The 21400-nt window shown below is 29.6% G+C and overlaps 1 protein-coding gene across 1 annotated transcript; it reads right to left on the bottom strand.

Moving 5' to 3' along the window:
• Nucleotides 1-16902: 16902 nt before the first annotated feature.
• Nucleotides 16903-20077, bottom strand: LOC117912421 (receptor-like protein kinase HSL1). The gene is given in 3 exon segments (XM_034826994.1): nt 16903-17332; nt 17425-18270; nt 18273-20077. Coding segments are annotated over 3 exon segments (2916 nt in total). The 5' UTR covers nt 20044-20077; the 3' UTR covers nt 16903-17033.
• Nucleotides 20078-21400: the final 1323 nt, after the last annotated feature.

The raw sequence follows: 21400 nt of genomic DNA, 5'->3' as shown, positions 1-21400 counted from the left end.
AATATTATATTTAAAATTGAGTACTAAATGTGTGTATATGTAATAAAAAACTTGACTGATTTGTATTTTAAAAAAGTAAAACTTATTCATTATTCATTTTAAATAAAATACAATTGATCATTAGTATTATTCATTTTTAATAAAAAAAAGTAAAGATGTTAATAACCTTGTATTTTTAATATATAATAAAATAGTATATTTTCATTTAAAAGTTTATGATTTTTCTTTTTATAATATCACTATTTATGTTTTACTAAAAACTATTTATTTTTAAAACTTTTTTTGTAGTTACAAAATTATTTTCATTTTAAATAATACTTCAACTAAATTTAATTAATTAATATTATATAAATTTAATTTAATTTTTTACAAAATCAAAAAAATTTTATTTTTTTTTAAAAAAACAATTTATCCAAACAAATATTTTTTTTTTTAACTTTAAAATTTATTTATAAAAACAACTTGTCAAATATCCTTATTTTTATAAAAACATTTAAAAACATTTTTGATTCTTTAACTTAAAACTAATTTCTAAAAACAAGCATATATAAGAAATCACGATCAAACAAGAACTTAAAAAAAATAATTAAAGTATTTATTTGATTTATATTAAAAATGAATATTATTTTTTTTTTCTTTTAGTAATTTTTGTTTCACTAGAATAAAAAAATTGTTTCATAATTAAAAAAATTATTTATCTAAGTTATACATAATTTTAGATTTAATTTTTATTTTTTTAATAAGACTTAAATTTGATTTCATATTATTATAAATTGAATTTATAAAATAAAAGTAAAACATAAAAACAATATAAATTCTTTCATCCAAACAAACTTTTTGTTTTCTTTTTTAAAACTTCTTGCCAAATAGTCTTGTTTTAAAAGCTTGTTTTTAAAAACAAATTTTAAAAAACACCCCCTTCAAGAGGAATTTCTTTTTCTTTTCTTTTTTTTTTTTAAAAAAAATAAAAAAATCTCATATGGGTTCATATATGATGTCAAATGGCTTAATTACTTTAATAACCCGGTTGGTGATGCAAGCTCTCATTTATTTATTTATTTGGTTTTGTCATATGTGACTTTATGTAATTATAAAATACAAAATTATTAGCTTACATGACACTCTATTTTATCCTATCAATACTATTTTATATTCCTAATAATTATTACTTAAAATGCAAGTCAATTTAGATAATAATTTCTTTTCTTTTTAAAAAAAATCTTCATTTTTTTTAGATGAAGGAAAATAAAAAAAATAATATTATATGTTTCTTTAAACCCATTTATTTATTTTTCTCTTATATAAAGATAAAATAATTTAAAATGCATAAAATTTAAACTATTTTTAATTATATTGGTTTGATTTTAATATTTTTCATGTTAAATAAAATATTTAAAAAATTATTTTTTTAATATTTTTTTTCTATTTTTAATATTTTCTAGGAACTACTATGGTGTGCTCATGAGGAAAGAAAGAAGAGCAAAAATATTTAATTCATATTTTATTATTTATAACATGGATTGAAAGTTTTTCCTTTTTGTTAATATGTAGATAATAATAAAAAAATATTTTTCTTTACACTTTTCACTGGGAGATTTTTTTCTTCAAAAGTTCAATCGAAGCAAGTTTATACCACGTGACTCATTGGCAAATTTTGTGTTGGAAACAAGGTTTTGAGGACTTGTTTTTCAAAATTGAACTACTTTTTTAGAATAAATTTAAATTATTTTCAGTGTTTTAATGAAGTATATTGAAACTTTATCCAATTGCTCTTATGCATTTATAGTTATTCCTATTAAAATGGTAACAAAACAATCTCTATATGTTATTTGAATGTTTGTAATTTTTATATTTTCACCTTCAAAAAATAAATAAGAATATAAAATTAAAATCATACTCCCGAGATTTTAATATGATTCCACTAGTTATTTTTATATCCACTCATGAAAAAATAATCAATAATTTTGAAATATTTTATATTTCCTTACTTTTATTTTATATCTTTTTATTCTTATATAGTTATATTAAAAAAATATTTTAAATAAATTTTCTTATTTTATTCAAAAATCTTGTATTAAAATGACATATAAGTATAAGAAATATTTTTTATAAAAATAAATATATAGTAATTAAGAATTTTGAAAAAGTGTTAAAGGGTAAGGATTTAGAAATATGAGCATAATATATAAATACATGATAAACAAAACTGGATGTGAAAGGCAATGTGAATGGTGAATACCAATGGGCCGTGGGCGCCGGCGGGGGTGCCACTCAACACGCTGCTGTTTGGTCCACTAGAGAATTCATTTCCACAATTATGATTCGATTGACAATGGCAATGTGACCTCAGCATATTCTTTTTATATCTTTTTCTTTCATTTTCCACGTCACTTTTACTTTTAAGTCCACGCTCCTTCAACTGTCGCGTCCAACGTTGCAGTGCAGGAAAATTCTAGGCCATCCGCATGCAACACACGGAGTTGTTCAGTACCCACAGTGCAAGGAAAAGTTTAGATGATTTCACGGTGATACAAAATGTATGCCATTAAAGTATCGATAATTGGAATGTAAGATCAACATATAAAATAAATCATGAGACGAACATAAAAAAATAAAATAATTTTATTGATTTTATTTTTGGGCACTCTAAAAAGAAAGATTTTTAAAGGGTGTTTGATAAATTAATCAATATAATGGATTAATAACTTAATTTGAGTTATTAAATAAATTAAATATATTTAATATTAAAACTAATTCTTAAATATTAAATTAAAATAATAAATTTATTTTGAATCTTAAATCATTTCTATCTTATTTACTCACACATGTAATAGTAATTTATATAATATGCATGACTTCTTTGAGCTAAATATTTAGTAATTATTGTAATTATTTTATATATTTGAAATACATTTAATACAAACGTGTAACACATAAATTTATTACTTAAAATTAAGAAAAATAAACATGTAAATTTGATAATTTCAAAATATTAATTCAATTTTACCAAACAAAATAAAAATGATTTGACATTAAGAATAAGTTACCTATTTTGACTTAACACTTAAAATTATTTTAATTTTAAATTTTGATATTAAGTTATTTTACCAAAATTTTAATTTATTTAATAATTTAAATCAAGTTATGAAGTCACTTTAAAACATTAAATTGATTTACCAAAAACCTTATCACGCCGATAAAATATAACATATATAATAATTTTATTAGTTGTTATTTATTGATATTATATATTATATATATTATATGCTACTATATGTTATTATATCATATTTGTTCCTTGTTTTATTTTATTATTTTTTATTTGATTATATTTTTATTTTAAAATAATATACAAAATTATTTACTAGAATTTTAAAATTAATTCTAAAGATAATTTTTCTATTTTTGTGTTAGATTGAAAAACATCGCCATAAATTTTTTTTTAAAAGCACCAAATTATTATTTTCATTTTTGACCTTTTTTGAACTCAATTTTTCAAAAATAAAAATTAAGAATAATATCTAAACATGTTTTTAAACTTGAATTTTATTTTCTTTAAAAATAAAAACAGAAAACAGAATAAATAAATAAGCAAAAAAGAAAAAGGAAAAATAAGTTATTAAGGGCTTGTTTGTTTGGTGTTTCCAAAAATTGTTTTATTTTTTTAGAACAAAAAACACAAAAATCATGTTTAATAAGAGAGTGTTTTTTTGTTCTCAAGTGTTCTATGCGTTTTTTCTAAAATTTGGTTTTAAAATGATGTTTTTTGTGTTTGTCACTATTCTAAGAAGTAAAAAAAAAAAAAAAAATGTCTGTGTTTTAAATTAGTATTCTTGGGTGTTCTATGTGTGTTCTTTTATATATATATATATATATATATATATATATATATATATATTTTACACTGCCAAGTAAAATGGGAAAAATTAGAAAATTGAAAATTCGGTTTAACAAAAATTCAACTTAATCGACAATTTTTATTTTTTTTTCTTTCAATATTTTTAGGATATTTTGGGACTTTATCTTGATATGATTTTTTTTAATGCTTTTCAAAGCTGAAACTTCCATAAATTCTGGGATTTCCCAAAAATCAAACAAAAATATAAACAATAACACAAAAGACGAAATCCCAACCAAGAATCTTTACAACAATCATAGATCTAGATTTTGACTTTAGTGAGTTGATATTTGAGAAGAGAAATAGTTCAATCGTACTGAATAAAAGTTTGGGTCTTAGAAGAGAAACAAAGAACAAAAGGGGAAGAGATACAAAGAACATGAGGAGAAGGAGAGAAAAGAGAACAATGATTCCTATCTTGTATATATATATATATATATATATAATATGTAAAATAGTAAAAATTAATAAATTTTTATAAATAAATTAGTTTGATTTACTTTAAAAAATTATCTTTTATATAATTCTTAAATATAAAATAAAATTTAATTTTAAATAAAATTATAATATTTTTCAATAAAAAATTATCATAAATATATTATTAATAGAAAAGATAGATCATCAGTTTCCAAGTATAATGCATTATTATTTGATATCATAAATTTTATCTTCATAAATCCAATTATTGATATTTTCCAATTTATGATATTTTGATAAGATGGTTTATCAATTATTGAAATCAAACATATTTAGACATGTTTACAAAGTAATAATTTGTTTAAAAAAATTAAAACCGATGCAAAAAATGTTCAAAATGGAATATTTTTATTTTTATGAAGAAAAATTATTTATATATTTATAATATCAATCAGTTAAATAAAATACTCAACTTTAAAAAACAAAACCAACAATAATATTTTCCAAACAAGTTTTTTTGTTTTATTTGTTATTAAAAATTATTTTTATTAATTGAACTAAACATGTTTTTTTTTTTGAGAATAAACAAACATAATTTTATTTCTGAAAACACTTGTTAAAAACTGTTTCCAAAAATGTATTTGAAAACACCAACAAACAGGCCCTAAGCGTGTTTGGCATGCTCACGTGGAAGTAGCAGGTTGCGTCAAGAAAACGGGGGAAGGTTGCTTTCACAAGTCCAAACAATTAATAAATGAATGTGAAAGGGCATTGAATTGAATAGTCTAAAAGGAGACTTATCCTTATTCCCATGCTGTATGCACTATACACGCACCACCTCAAGAAGCAACGATGAATTGTCCCGGCTGCTGGATTTTATCAAAATATCAATAAAAATATTTATATTCATGTAAATTTTCATACAAATAAAAAATTATCAAAAGCGCAAAAATTTTAAATGAAGCTTTGGTAAATGATAAAAATATTAAAATGTGAAAAAAAATTTGTAAGAAGAAAAAGTATAAAGATATACACACTGGAAAAAAAAAAGTGCAAACTTAATCGATGATAAGGAAATATATTAAATATGGAAGTTTTTTTAATATCTAATTATGATTAATTGTATATTTAAATGATAAAAATAAGAGTAAAAGAATAAAGTTATGAATCAGAAGAGCTTGTGTTAAAAACCAATTTTAAAGGTAAAACATAATTTTTATAATTGGTTGGATGAAACTCTTGATCATAATTCTTGCATTTTCGTACTTGATTTATTTGTATTAGATGATGTTAGAGTAAATTTTAACAAATTAATATCATGATTATTTTTATTTAAAAAATATATATATATTTAAAACATAAACGTAATTATTTCTATTTCTATTTATATTTCTTAGCCCTGGTAGGTAAAATATGAAAGCGGTTTTGTTCACTTTTTTATATCGGCTAAAAGCTATTAACAAAAGTGGAGTGCTTGAGTTGGTGTAGAAAATGGGTGTCACATTTTAGTAAATGGTTGGTGGTGGAATCATCTTCATGCGATCAAATCATGGAATGGGAAAAAAGTAATCAACCCCATTCGATTTTGGTAAAGATGATAGAAAATATGAAATTCGTGAAATCATATTTACTTTAATGTTAGAAGCAGTTTCGGTATTAAATGTACATTTGTTTTTGTCATTGGAACTATATGATAAAATTTATATTGAATAAAAATATAAATATATGGGGTTAAAGCATAAATAGATAAGATAAATATAGATGAATGAAACCAATATATAAAGTAATAAAATTAGATTTATATACAAAACAATAAAACATAAAATGTTTATATGATATCACATGATTGGTACCACATAAAATTTACACTAATATAAGTATTTTTATTGATATTTTCATAAAATCCAACATAAGTAACATTACATCATTACTTCTAGAGTTGTTGCGTGTATTTTGGTTCGAATTGTATGAGCACCATAACACGATCCTTATTGTTAAAATCAAACCTTCATACATTAACTTATATATTCCCTCATTTTTAGAAATCCAACATATAACTTTAGTAAATATAGCTTGAAATAGTGAGAATGAATTTTAAAAATTGGAGAGCAGTCAAACTATTGAAATCATTTGTATTGTTTTATGGATAACATGAAATAAACATAAAAATAATAGTACTTTGTTTCACACAAAGCAAGAACTATTTTTTTTTTAAAATTATTTTCACTTATGTCAAGTATATCTTATAAAATGTTTGAGTTCCTTATTCTCTATTTTAACTTGCACTTAGTTTTATCTTTTTAGTTCATTGTTTTGAAGCTCTACCACCTTAAAGTTAAAAAAAGTGTTTTTTTTTACTTATTTTAATTTTTTAAATAGTTAGTGTTGGTCACCGCTATGATTTGGTCAAAAGTAGAATGATTGGAATTTATATCTAACTTAGCTTTAATAAAGTTGAATTATTTTTTAAAAAATATCATAAATAAAGACAAGTACGTTCTTTCTATAATCTTGTAATAAGCTTATCTTATCTTTTGGTTAAAGTGGGGTAAAAGAATAAAAAAAGAAAAAAAAAAAAAAAGGCTAATAATATCTCCCCTATTAGGAGACAATAGATGGTGGTGGTCGAAGATCTATCCTTAGGTTTGAGTCCAAATTCAAATTCGAGTGTCTTGACTCTTGAGGATATGTCTTTTATTCAAGGATAAGTGAAGCCAACTTCACTTTCAAGATATAGTTTATCACTATTGGGAGTGGAGTAAGTGGATTAGGGGAAACTCATGAAGTGACGGAAATGGAATAGACCATAATCTATCTATATATATCCCTATAATATATGTAATTTGAGAACATATTAAGGTAAAACATTACATATCAAACAAAAATTCTAAATGGTTGAATATATGTAATGAAATTTAGGTTATAGATTGAACATGCAAACAAATGAAATTAAGGTAAAATAATACACACAAATGGATCTAGGTTACAAACAATAATATTTAAAAAATCATATGTGAAATTATCTGATTATTGTTTAAACTAGATAAGACCAAATAAAAAAAATGGTAGTTTACAGAAATAATTTGAAATGTATAATAATTGAAAAAATATTTTAAAATTTATAATAATTTATAAAATATCTATCAAAAAGATAATTTTAAAATAGATATACCATATTGAATTTTTTTTAGAAATTAAGAATATAGAAAAATTAGAGAGAGCGTGGTTGACACGCTCGGTTATCCTCCTTCGTCTTAAAGATTCCATGAAGCTTATCAGAAGAAAAATGGGCCATCGATTGCTTTTGGAAGTCTTCGTGTAATCCGAAATATCATAAATAAATGTGGAACATGCCCATTGACTAGAAAAGAAAAGGAAGACTTCTGACTTGTCATTGCGTCCACAGTACAGACGAATTAGTCTACAATCATGGGACACATGGGCATTTCATGGAAATATAGGTAATGCATGCATTTTTTTTTTTTTAAATAGAAAGATTAAAATAATTTTAAATATATTTATATATTTAATAATATTCATGTTAAATTGAGTGTTTTTTAATGGAACAATATTAGATGATAAAATAACATGTGTTGATGTCAATTATGAAATGAAGTCGTTTTAATCATACCTAAGCATTTTAATTTTTTTCTATAACTAATTATGAATAAAAAATCACATGAAAATGTTATTTTAAAAAAATTATTTTACAACATTTTTATAGCATATCCACTTGAAAATTGGATGTGAAAAGAAATTAATATGCATTAAATATATATATATTTTTTTATCATTTAATCACCTTTAATAATATAGGTAAATGATAAAAACAGTAGTAAAAACAACTCAGGAATAAAACCTTTTGTTAGTCATTTGAAAAGAACTTTTGATTATAAGCTCCATATGATTTCATTGTGTTATTGAGAAGTAATGACAACAAGCTTTGTTATAATTATCTTTCTCTTTAATAAAAATATTTTTGACATATAATTTTCAAACATAGTGGTTACTTCTACAATTTTTTAAGTTCAACCCATTTTCAAACTATTATTAGAATTGATTTGGTAGTAATTTTGAGTGAGATATAATACCTTTTTAAAAGCATTTTTTTTATAATAAAAATTAGGTTTTAAAGACAATAATTTGTTATATAATATATTGATGGATGTTTCTTTTAAAAACCTTTTTTTTTCTAATACATTATATAAAAGGTTTTTTTATTTGTATATTCAAATATTAAGTGATTACCACTAAAAGTATTTTTTTATAATAAAAGTGTTACCGATAAAAAATAATACAAATTAAAAGTGCGTTTGATAGTATTTTTGCTTAATGTGTTTTTAATTGAAATATTTTCTTTAAAAGTATTTTTTCAAAGTGTTTTTAGTAGAATGACTTTAGAATTCATATAGAGATATGAGAGAGATATGAAAATGGAAGTGTTTGAAAATGGTTACATGAATCACTTAAAAATAGGATATTAACGTTAGGTAGAGAGACATGAGAATGGATATGTTTAAAAATGTTGTGTTAATGGCTGTTTTAAAAAATAAAAACATATTGGACAAGTGGGGTATTTGAGTTGGTGTAGAAAAAAGGTATGACGGCTTAGCGAATGGTTGGTGACCTAATCAAACTATGCATTATGGAAAAAGTGATCAATCCATTGGAATCGGGCCAATCTCCACTGAATACTTTGAAAAGGGCTGGAAGCCATGAAACCACATTTAATTTATTCATAGAAAACAAAGTCTTGTCTCTAAACTTCCATATTCCCTCGCTTTCAATTCTTATTTATATACATGAAGGATACACCCCTAAAGACATTGGTCATTAGGTCTCTTTTGGAAACAGTTTATTTAAGACTCCCCCTTGTTTCCTTTCCTTGTACAAGATTACATTTCCAACTTTTCGAGGATGATATCTTGCTAATATATTCAATACTTTTTTTTTTTTTAATATAAAATGTGATATTCTTTTTCTTGGATGATCTCTAATTAAACTAACCAGTCAATAAAGACAAGATTAGTATTCTTGGGAGAAAGTGAAACCAATGAAAAACAAAGACCAAATGGATGTCTATTTTACTTCAAGAAAGATGGATGGAAGGAAGGATGCAGAAATCTGTGGTATTGGGTTGTTGAGAATTTGGGTGTGTTAGTCAAATTTCCACAGCAGTGATCTAGTGGGCAGGTACCCCACAAATGGAGAGAAGGATACTGATGGTCAAGTCTCACAAAGGATCCAGCAGTGGTTCCACATCCTGCACATCTAAGGGAATGGACATTATTGACCAAGATTGAAACTGAAGTTTAAACAAGCATGCATCTCATACCACACTTCCATTTCATCTCAAGAATTCTACGAGTAATCATGAGGATTCTGGTGGAAAAGTGATAACGTGGATTTGATCTTATAAAAAGAAAAATTAGGAGAGTGTATAATTGAATTTAGTTCTAAACAAGTTAGTTTTCTAAGGCTTGAGGAAAAATAATTTATTTGAGCAAATAAAAATCTACAAAATAGATCCCCTCTCAAAATAATTTTCAAATTGGAGTGTTTTATTGACACTTGTATCTATATCACATGATCATAGTTGTGAATTATAATTTTGATTTTGTTGTAAAACGGTTAAAACATTAGTTACCAACTAAGGTTTTAAATTTAAGTTTATAATCGTAATTGATCACTATGATTTTAAAAATAAATTTTAAACTATAATATCTAACTATCATTTTATGTTTTAAAAAATAAAATCGTAGTTACTAATTAAAGTTTTATGACATAGAACAACACTAAAAAAAAAATAATCTCCGACCATATGATGCCCATGTAGCTGAAATGTACTAGCTTGAGAATAATTTTACTTGAAAATCTATTTTGTGCATTTTTTTAAAAATATATTATATCCGCTCAAAACTCTAGTCTTGTTCCCAAAACAAATATTATTTTTGGTATTTACCGAAGGAGGTGCCGAGTTGAAATGATGCTTGACGCCCATCTAGTATTCCAAATAAGGAGCTTTAGGCAACTAATATTTAGTTTTGCATAAAGCCTAAGATTTATTTTATTTATTTATTGTTTTTAAAATAAGGCAATAGCACTTTGATTCCAATTATTTTCTGTTTTAATTATTTCAATGATACGGTTTCCATATCTTTTTTGCAGGTTTGAAGATAAAATAATTATCCTATTTCTTTGTGAAATCACTCTGGAGTTCTTTTAAGTTTATCTAATTAAGTTGTAGAGGAAATAAACAAGAGACTCTATGAGGAGTTGCATTTTTGCATTCATTGATAATTGATTCATCCTAACAAATACATATATACAAGATGCTGAAAAATTGATTTAGAGAAGTAATCACAAGTCAACACAAAATCTAGAAAAGTATTTGATATATTATTAGAAAGTGTGATATACAATCATAAGGATCCAAATCTTAAGTTTAAGTTCTTAAAAAATTTAGTTATCCAATATGGTATTAGAATTTTATTTAGTAGGAGGATAATGAGTTTCGATCTTACCATATGTTTATTTGCTCAATTTATTATTTTAAGCTCTATTAATAATTTATTTACCTTTTGCCTATTTGTCTCTATACTTGTAAATAAGAGAATCCTCACTATTATCAACATTTTCTTGATAAAGTTTGATTATTGGGAACATAGTACTCATTTTTTTGAAGTAGCATTGTGCCATGATCTCCTCATCCGGTGCTTTCACATATGACTTTCCTTCTCCAAGGTGTTGCCATGCCCATTGAACAAGGTTTATATGTTGCCCCTTCCCCCTATTGGGTTCTCTTTTAGGGCCCAACTCTAGAAGTGCAATTTCAAGATTGTAGACATTGATCTTTGCATTGACCTTTCTTGTATACTCATGCTCTATCATCCAAATATTAAAAAAAAAAAAAGAAAAAGAAATTGTATAGATTTTCAAAATCTTAATATTAGTAAAACGTTGAAAAACGTTTTGGGATTCTCACTTGGGGCATTGTATTTGAATGATCTTATAATAAAAAATATGATTAGTCTTATGATTATGTTTGATTCTTGAGAAGTACTAAAAAAATAAAAAAAATGTTAAAGAAAATTATTTTATTGTATTTGATAATGATTTAAAAATTGGACCGGACTAGTTGGTCCGATTGGTAACAAAACCAATTTGGTCCACCCAAAAAACCGTTTGGGCATCAAACCAACGGTTGAACTAGTGAACCGCCCCAACCGGGCGATTCTTAGCGAACCGAACAGTTTATTTATTTATTTAGTTTAAAGCCAAAAAAAAAGTTTTGATACCATAAGAGAACCGGATCACTTCATGAGGAGCCTATCCAACCCGTTTGTCATCAAGCCCAATAAGCTTTTAGTCTTGCAAGTTAATGATTCTAACTTGCCTTTTATACCACAATTCCTACATATTTTTGATCCATTTCCAATATGGGATTAGTTAGTGAGAAAAAAGAAAAAAATTATTATTTATGATGTCATTGATTCGACCGCGGTTTGACTACCAGTTCGACTAATGAACCGTGAACTGGTAACTTTTCCGGTTCAAGCATCGGTCTAATTTTGAAAACATTGGTATTGGTTATACTATATATGAAAATTATAAAAGAAAATAAAATACAATTAAAATTAGTTAGAAATTTATATATTTTCAAATTATTTAATTTTATAATTGAAAAATTAAAATAAGTTAAATGAGTTTAAAAAAATATATAAAAATAATTTATTGATTTAAAATTTATTTATTTATTTTATTTCATTTAAAATTTATTAAAAAAATATATAAAAATAATTCACCGACATCTGAGAGTTCATCTCTACGGGAGAATGAGAGTTCATTGTTGTAGGAGAATTCACCACCACCATTGGAGATCGCCATTGAAGTTTGTTGTGCAATTCATGGAGATTGTCTCTGTCGGCGTAGTTTACCACCATTAGAGCTTGTTGTCACTGCCACCAGAGATCGACGTTGCTGCAAATCACCACTGCCATTATAGCTCTCCATTTCTGAATCCTGAATGTTCTCATTAGATTCATCTTCGGAGATGAATCGCAGTCATTATCTTCAAATTGGCATTTCATCATTTTTTATCAACGGATTCTCTCCATCAGATTGACGCATCATCAAACGAGTTTCTATTGATGAACTTTGTGATCCTTAGATAACACGTCATCTATCTCATCACGCATCAAATTTAGTTCATCAGAATCATTTGATTTCCACATCTCCAGACTATCATCAATAAGCATACTACCACCAAGCATGGATTCGTCTACAGGGGCCTGAAGATACGTTCATAAATTGCTAAATCTCAGAGGAGAGTTCAGGTCAGGTTATCAGTCCTTTAAATTGTGTATTTAATTTTCTTCCATTTTTTCCATTTTTTTCTTTCATTTATCAATTAGATTCTAAAATTTTCCATGTTTTGGGTCTGGATAATCGTAGGACACACACTTGTTATTGTTAATCTCTTGGTTTCTGTGATTTGGTTATAGTTGATTCATGCCTCATTTCCTTTGGTTATGTTTGAGCATGAATTATCTCTGTTGTAGCTTTCCTATAGAATGTCTGAACAATACTCGTGTTCTTGTTTAAAATCTTTTCAGTTTAACTCACCTACATCTAAGCCGGTTGATTGAAACATAAAATGTGGCTTTTATTAGTTCGTTTTGTTTCAACCATTTGTGCTTTGTTTGTTTGTTTGTTTTTTTTTTTCTCTTTTCTGTCGCTTTCCTCTGTTTTTGATTCATGCCCTTTGGCTGCCAAGTGTTAGATCTAGTCCAAATTTGGCTGCTATAAAGAAATGAAAATGCCAAACTAGTTGATCCAAGCACGGTCATTGAGTTCATAGTGAAAGTGGGTCTTGCTCTCAAAACTAACTGTATGCTTGACATGGAAAAAACTACTAAGGTAATGGAGTTGATGATCACTTCAGAGGGTTGTGTATGCATGGAAACTTGAGTCAGAGCATCCAACTTTTGGATAAATCTATGAAGGAGGGATGGGTTCCAAACGTCTTCACATTAAATAAATAATGTGAAACTAGAACATCATTAAATAAATAATGAATTCCAAATTTATTACATCATGTTATACTTTTAAGGGCTCTATCCTAACAGGTGGAGGACAAAAGTTGTGGAAACCCTAACTCTTAGGGGGTATTTATAGAGTTCCTAAGTGCGCTTAAGTGACTTGAGCCTACATGGGCTTGGGTTACTTAATCTAACTCAAAATGAGTCCTAATTGATTAATTAACACAATAAGGCCTATTAATTAATCAATTAGTCCAATCCAGAGACCTTGTTCACTCACCCTTGTGCAACATTGTGTAATTACCAAAATGCCCTTATACACAAAAATGAACCTAAAGCCAATCCGACCCTCATAATCTGTGTCAATAGGTTATATGAGCTTAGAGTGTGGACTATTGGGACCCGTAGGAGTACTGACTTCCTCAAAATCCAATTCTAAAGTTGATTCAACATTCCACCATAGAGAATCAATCGAACTCCAATATCCTATGTAAATAACAACGAGATATTACGTGCTTGGGTCCGTGACCTGCTATCCATTATGTTTAGTCTCCCCATGAATTGGTGTTTGTAGTTTAATAAGGTGAAAGTTATCAATCCTTAAAGATTACCTCTACTATCTTTGAGTTTCAGATCGTCCAATTATATATTTAATTGACATGTCTTAGCTGTCAAAGAGTCTATGTCAAGTTCCACTTAAGGAACTACTATGGTCATAGTTTGTATGAACACACTTTCTTAGGATCACCCAAGGGGACATACTGTCTAAATCCCATGAGATATCATGGTACCTCTATTGAGAATACCTATTACTACCGACTTCCATCAACAATGACCCAATCCATAGGGAATATATGATTAGCTTATGATCTCACCCGTAGGTCAAAGCCATTGCTAACTTTAGTATAAACTCAATATTCTCTTAAAGTTGAGAGACGACACAATGAAGTTGGTTGGTAAGGTCATGACTACTTGATAGCCTTAAGCCATGACTCATCGTAGGTTTTGTCTAATGTGTAACCATATACAGTAATGCACTCACCATGAGAAACTCATCCTGATAATTAAGACTAGTCATCCCTCCAATTAGAAGGTGGTATGGTGCACTACAACCTCTAGTGGGTTGCCTAGACCCATGAATCAGTTGTGAACAAGTCATTTATTTGCAAGAAACCCATGACTTAGATCTTCTATGTAACTCCCAATGCACTTAAGTCAAGTACAATGCAAAAAATGCAGACAAGAATGCTCATAAAGTATAATACATGGAATAAGGACTGATAAAAGTGAAACTAGAACATTATTAAATAAATAATGAATTCCAAATTTATTACATCATGTCATGCTTTTAAGGGCTTTATCCTAACATTCTCCTATTAGCCCTCAAAGTATCATGCCTTTAAAGCATGCCAAATACTCATCTGAAACCTATGCTATCCATGTGACTAACAAAGACTCTCCCTATCAATGTCTTGGAGAAGGGATTCACTAGGTTATCCACATAAAGTATTATGTCAATCATCATGTCACCCTCTAAACTATCTCAACACTTTGGAGCACAAACATTGAGGGAAAAAACTAGGATCTCTCCATTTCCTAAGCTCAGATCAGGTTTGGAACATGCATAACTATTCTAAGCATTTTCTAAATTAATCCTATGCACAACGGAAAAATAACATTTTTAAACTTTAAAGGGATTTAGAAAGTGCTATTGAAAACCATACCTCAAATTCGGATGTTTTGAATCAAATCCATGTGGTGAAAATGAAGAACGACATCGCAGAAGTCTCGTAAATCCAAAGTCTTCCTCCCAATGACTTGAACCTTGATCTTGACACACTTTTATTGGAGATAGAAGGGAGGTGGACGCTATGACTCTTTCTCTTTCTCTCTCTCTCTGGAGATAGAAGATGGATCTTTAGAAAAACTATATAAACTCTAACCCTTAAGGGGGTATTTATAGGGTTTTCTATTAGGTTAAGTGACTTGAGCCCATTAAGGGCTTAGGTCACTTAATATAGCCCAAAAAAAGTCTTAATTGATTAATTAATCAAACAAGGCCTACTAATTAATCAATTAACCCAATCTAAAAACCTTGTTCACTTACCTTTGTGTAACCTTGCGTAATTATCAAAATGCCCTTATGTACAAAAGTAAACCTAGAGCCAATCCGACTCTTATAACCCATGCCAACAAAGTATATAAGCTTAGAGCAAGGACCATTGGGACCCATAGGAATACCGACTCTCTCAAAATCCAATTCTAAAGTTGATTCAACATCCCACTACAGAGAATCAATTGAACTCCGGTATCCTATGTAAATAACAATGAGATACCAAATGCTCGAGCTTGTGACTTGCTATTTATTGTGTTTAGTCTCCCCATGAATTGGTTTTTGTAGTATAACAAAGTGAAAGTTATTAGTCTTTCAAGGCTACTTCTATCATCCTTGAGTTATAAATCCTCCTATTGTGTATTCAATTGACATGCCTTAGCTCTCAAAGAGCCTATGTTGAGTTTTACTTAAGGAATTACTATGACCATAGTTTCCATGAACACACTTCTTTAGGATCATCCAAGGGGGCACACTGTCTTAATCCCAAGAGATATTATGGTACTTTTATTGAAAATACCTATTGCTACCATCTTCCATCAACAATGACCCAATCCATAGGGTATATATGATCAACTTACCATCTCATTGTTATTTTATTGAAAATAACAATGAGATACCAAATGTTCAGGTTTGTGACTGGCTATTTATTGTGTTTAGTCTTCCTATGAACTGATATTCGTAGTCTAACAAAGTGAAAGTTATTAGTTTTTCAAGACTACCTCTACCATCTTTGAGTTATAAATCCTCCTATTGTGTATTCAATTGACATGTCTTAGCTCTCAAAGAGTCTATGTCGAGTTTTACTTAAGGAACTACTATGACCATAGTTTCCATGAACACACCTCTTTAGGATCACTAAAAAGGGCACGTTGTCTTAATCCCAAGAGACATCATGGTGTTTTTATTAAAAATACCTATCGCTATCATCTTCCATCAACAGTGACTCAATCCATAGGGAATATATGATCAACTTACGATCTCACCCGTATGTCAAAGTCATTGCTAACTTTAGTACAAACTCGATATTCTCTCAAGGTTGAGAGACAACATAATGAAGCAGTTTGATAAGGTCATGACTGCTTGATAACCTTAAGTCATGATTCACCATAGGTCATGTCCAATATGTAACCATACACACTAATGCACTTACCATTGGAAACTTATCCTAATAGCTAAGACTAGCCATTCTTTCAATTAGGAAGTGGTTTATTACAACCTCTAATGGGCTTCCTAGACCCATGAACTGGTTGTGAACAAGTCATATATTTGCAAGGAACCCATGACATAGATCTTCTGTGCAACTCTTAATGCACCTAAGCTAGTGCAATTCAAAAGATGCAGGCAAGAATGCTCATAAAGTATAATACATGGAATAAGGATAGATAAAAGTGAAATCGGAACATCATTAAATAAATAATGACTTCCAAATTTATTACATCATATCATGTTTTTAAGGGCTTTATCCTCACAACTTGTAAGTGGTGGGGTAAGTGTCATTTCAAAGTGGAGGTGCAACTTCATGGTCCTTTTTATTTCTTCCATGGCCCTCCTGAGGACTGCACTATTGAAGAATTTTCAAAACCTCTTTCATTGTCGGCCTATTGGATGGTAATTTGTTAGTGCACATGAGGCCTAGAGTGAAGAGAGTGGTCACTTGTGCTCTGTCACATTGTTCCTTGATCTCCTCATCCATCACTTCCTCAATGGTTTTCTCTTCTCTGAACTGATCCCATGCCCATTCTACAAGGCACATGTGCTCATTCCCGCTGTTGGGTTCTCTCCCCGTCACCAGCTCAAGCAAGACTACTCCAAAGCTATATACATCGATCTTCTCATTCACCTTTGTTGTATAAGCATACTCTGTCATCCAAGTATACAAGAATTGTATGATAAAAATTATCGATAAATTATGGAAATGAAACATGTGGAAAAGAGGGCCTTGATGGTCTTACCAGGGGCAATATATCCGTAAGAGCTTGCAATTCCTGACATGGTGTCGGGCTCTCCTTGCTTGACAAACATCTTGGCCAATCCAAAATCCGCAATTTTAGCGTTGAACTCAGCATCTAGCAAGATGTTGCTGGACTTCACATCTCGATGTATGATTGGGGCAGAACAGTATTCATGCATGTGGCGTAGGCCTTTTGCAGCTCCGATGGCAATCTGCAACCTTGTTGGCCAATCCAAGACAAAGTTATGGACTGAACTTGTCATGGACGATGTTCTCTGCTTCTTCCCATGAAGCCATCTATCCAAACTCTGACTCTCCATGTACTCATAAACAAGAAGGGTTGAACTTTCATTTGATATGCAGCACAACAACTTCACTATATTGGAATGGCGTATGGTGCCCAATATCTCGACTTCTGCTATGAATTGTTTCTGAAGCTTGTGATCCAATCTCCTGTTATTACAAATCCTTTTAACGGCTAGGAGTTCACCAGAACGGTTATTAGCAATTCGGTATACTTTCCCTGACCCACCACGTCCGATCAAATTATTTTCTGTCAAACCGGACAATATGTTCTGTTCATCGAAATCCAGATTTTGGAATCGAGTAAGGTTCCAAGTTGTATGGTCTCGACTGTGATTCTTCCTGTGATAGACATGAACCACGGACAGGGTGACGAAAACAGCAGATAGGAAACCAGATAGAGCGAAAACGAGATATTTGGTTGACAATTTGTCGGAGTTGACGGGTTTGGCATCACATCTAGGGAGGTTCAGAGTGGGAACATTGACACACAACTTGGGATTGTTCAAGAAACTGTCTTCATATGCTTCATGTTGAAACTCAATGGGACCATCCCAGAGAGTTGGTTGGACGAAAGATGGAGGATAATAAGGTTCAAATGGCCAAGTTCAGGAGGAATTTGACCTGAGAACTGGTTTTCTGACAGGTCGAGGTAATTAAGGCTAGGTAAAGAACCTAATGCCTTGGGAATTGGGCCAGAAAGTTTGTTTCTTGAAAGATTCAAATTAGTGAGCGACTTCCATGAGATGATCCGGGATGGAAGTTCACCCGAGAATTGATTCCCATCAAGCAACAGAACAGTGATGTTCCAAAGACTGGTCAATTCCACTGGAATTTTTCCAGACAACATATTGTTGCTGGCATTGAGCACAGAGATGTTCATCCAGGAAGAGATTTCAGCAGGAATTGGACCATAAAACTTGTTGTTAGCGATCTCCACTCTCGACAAATTCCTTGCCAATTTACTTGGAAGTGTCCCTGAGAATGAATTTCCATCTAACATCACCGATACCATGTCCGGGGATGTCCAGATGCCGGAAGGAATCCCGCCTGAAAAACGATTGTTGGAAAGCTGAATGGTGAGCAAACTTGTGCAATTCCCGAGGGACGTGGGCACTTCCCCGCTGAGATTGTTGTTGGAAGCGACCACTCCAAGCAAAGCCCCCCTAGCGCATAAATGTTGAGGTAATTCCCCGCTTAGTTTATTCTCGGAAACCTCAAAGAATTTGAGCTCCGAATGAAGGCCAAATGCTGGAGGTAAAACTCCACTCAATTGATTGCTAAAAACTTTGAAGGTTTCCAGTGTAGGAATGAGGCTTATATTTGCTGGTATCTCTCCTGACAACTGATTCCGGAAAAGATTCAAACCCGTCAAATTTTGTAGCTTCCCGAAACCCGCTGGTATGGACCCCGTCAAATGGTTGTCGGAAAGATCAATTTCTTTCAAGTTGAGAGCTTCTATGGATGAAGGAATGTGGCCGGACAATCTATTAATGAATAAATGCAAATAGTTCAAATTCTTCAACGTAAGCATGCCTCCCGGGATCGTACCTTCCAATTTGTTGACTGAGAGGTCCAAGAGTTCCAGACTCGATAGATTGTTGAAGCACTCCGGTATTTCGCCAATCAAATTCGCCTCCGTCATCCACAGATATTTCAGCTTCTTCAATGCGCCAAACTCTTTTGGAAGGGCTGAAGGCCGGAATTTGTCATTATAGGCCATGGCCAATTGTTCAAGATTCGCCAAATTACCAATCTCCGTTGGCCAGGTGCCGTTGAACTCATTTTGAACCAGAAACAAGTAGAACAGCTCCCGTAGCCGCCCAATTGCTGAGGGAATATCTCCAGAGAAGTTGTTTGCGGTGAGGTCTAGGTACCGGAGACGTGAAAGTCGATCAATGTCAGCTGGAATTGGACCCACGAAGAAGTTTTGCTTCAAGAGGAGATGCTCCAGCTTAGAACAATTGAGAATATCCGGGAACTTGCCTGGAATGTAATTGTTGGAGACGTCGAGTACGATAAGGTTCTTGAGGTCACAAATTCTGGCCGGAATTTTCTTTGTGATGGTCTTGTAGCTGAGTGAAATTTCAGTGACGATATTGTCGATGCATGTAATTTCCGGCCAATCACAGGGTGAGGATGAGGAATTCCAAGATTGGAGTGACGGGGGATTGCCCAATTGTTGTTTAACGTCAAGTAGGATTGATCGTTCATCGTCCAGATTTTCGGAAATTACTTGAAAGGGTAAGGAGAGGACGAGGAGGAGAAACAGAGCGGGGAATGGAATTTTGGCAAATAAAAAGGTTACTTTCGGCATTTTGTGGCGTTGAGTTCGTTACCAGCATCCCTATGAGGAGGGTGGAAGATGCCGGGACGGTTCAATTTCAAAATCTGGTGGGCTGTCAGAATTTATTCTACTGAATTTTGAAAAAGTTATAAATGGTAAGGATTTAGAAATATTGAATATAGTATATAAATAGTAAATACAGGATTATGAAGAATAAGTGAAGAAAAACTATTCCTCATAAACAAAACTGGAAAGTCAATATCAATGGGTCGTGTGTGCCGTGGGAGTGGGGCGGAATGCCATTCAGTACGACAATGATCGGCCTTATCCAAATAATAATGAAAAAAAATAGCCTGACTTACCACATCAAATTATCTCAAATAATAAATTGTTTTAACTCATCTCGTTTTTGTAACACCATCATTTTTTATTTATTTCACCATTTTTTACATACCAACTCCAATAAGTTCTCCCTTATTTAGTCTTTTTTTTTTTTTTTTTTTTTTTTAATTTTTTAATTTTTAAACTCTTTTATAAATAATCTAAAATCAATATTATTTTTTATTTTTAAATTATAAATAAAAAATTACATTAATGATTCAAAAACTATTTTAAAAAACATTTTTTTTAAAAATGTGTTAATTTAAATAAATAAAAACTATCCTTTACATTTTAAAAGTAAATAATTAATGATTAAAACACTATTTAAAATAAACATATTCACCATTTTATTTTTTTATACTAAAAAGAATTTTAAAGCTCATTTCTTTATTTTATTTTTTTACTATTCTAAAATAAAAAGTTTGAATTTTCTTTTAATTTTTTTCCTTATTCTAATAGTGTTTTGAACATGACTTCTAGTAATAAGTTATATGAAATGTTGCAAATTTATCTACTAAGGATTTTTATTTTTTATTTTTCTAGTGATTTTAATTAATTGAAAATTTATCAAAATAATAAAATGAAAAAGAGAGAAAGAGGATAGATAGAGAGTTTTTATTTTAAATATCCAACTAAAATAAGGTGTTCAAGGTATTTGTGCATGTGTACAAGGTATTTACATTAAGTGTACAAGGTAAATGTATTAACTATACAAAGGTGTACAAGACTACTTTTCTTGAAACAATTCAATTGATTTTCAAAAACTTAGTTTTTGACATCATACATATTCATTCAATTAGCTACCCTACTAATGATGAATAGGAATATAAATTGGGTTCAATTTTTCCTCTTTTCCCCGAGTCATGACAATAGAAACATACTTAACCCACTTATATGCACACATTGCATTTTAGGTCTATGGAATTTGTGTAAGTGTATAAGGTAAATATACTAAATATACAAGGGTGTACAATAGTACTTTCTTTGAAGGAATTCAGTTGATTTT

Source organism: Vitis riparia, chromosome 4, assembly GCF_004353265.1.
Source record: "Vitis riparia cultivar Riparia Gloire de Montpellier isolate 1030 chromosome 4, EGFV_Vit.rip_1.0, whole genome shotgun sequence".
NCBI classification, from domain to species: Eukaryota; Viridiplantae; Streptophyta; class Magnoliopsida; order Vitales; family Vitaceae; genus Vitis; species Vitis riparia.
This window is presented reverse-complemented; position numbering and strand designations above follow the sequence as displayed.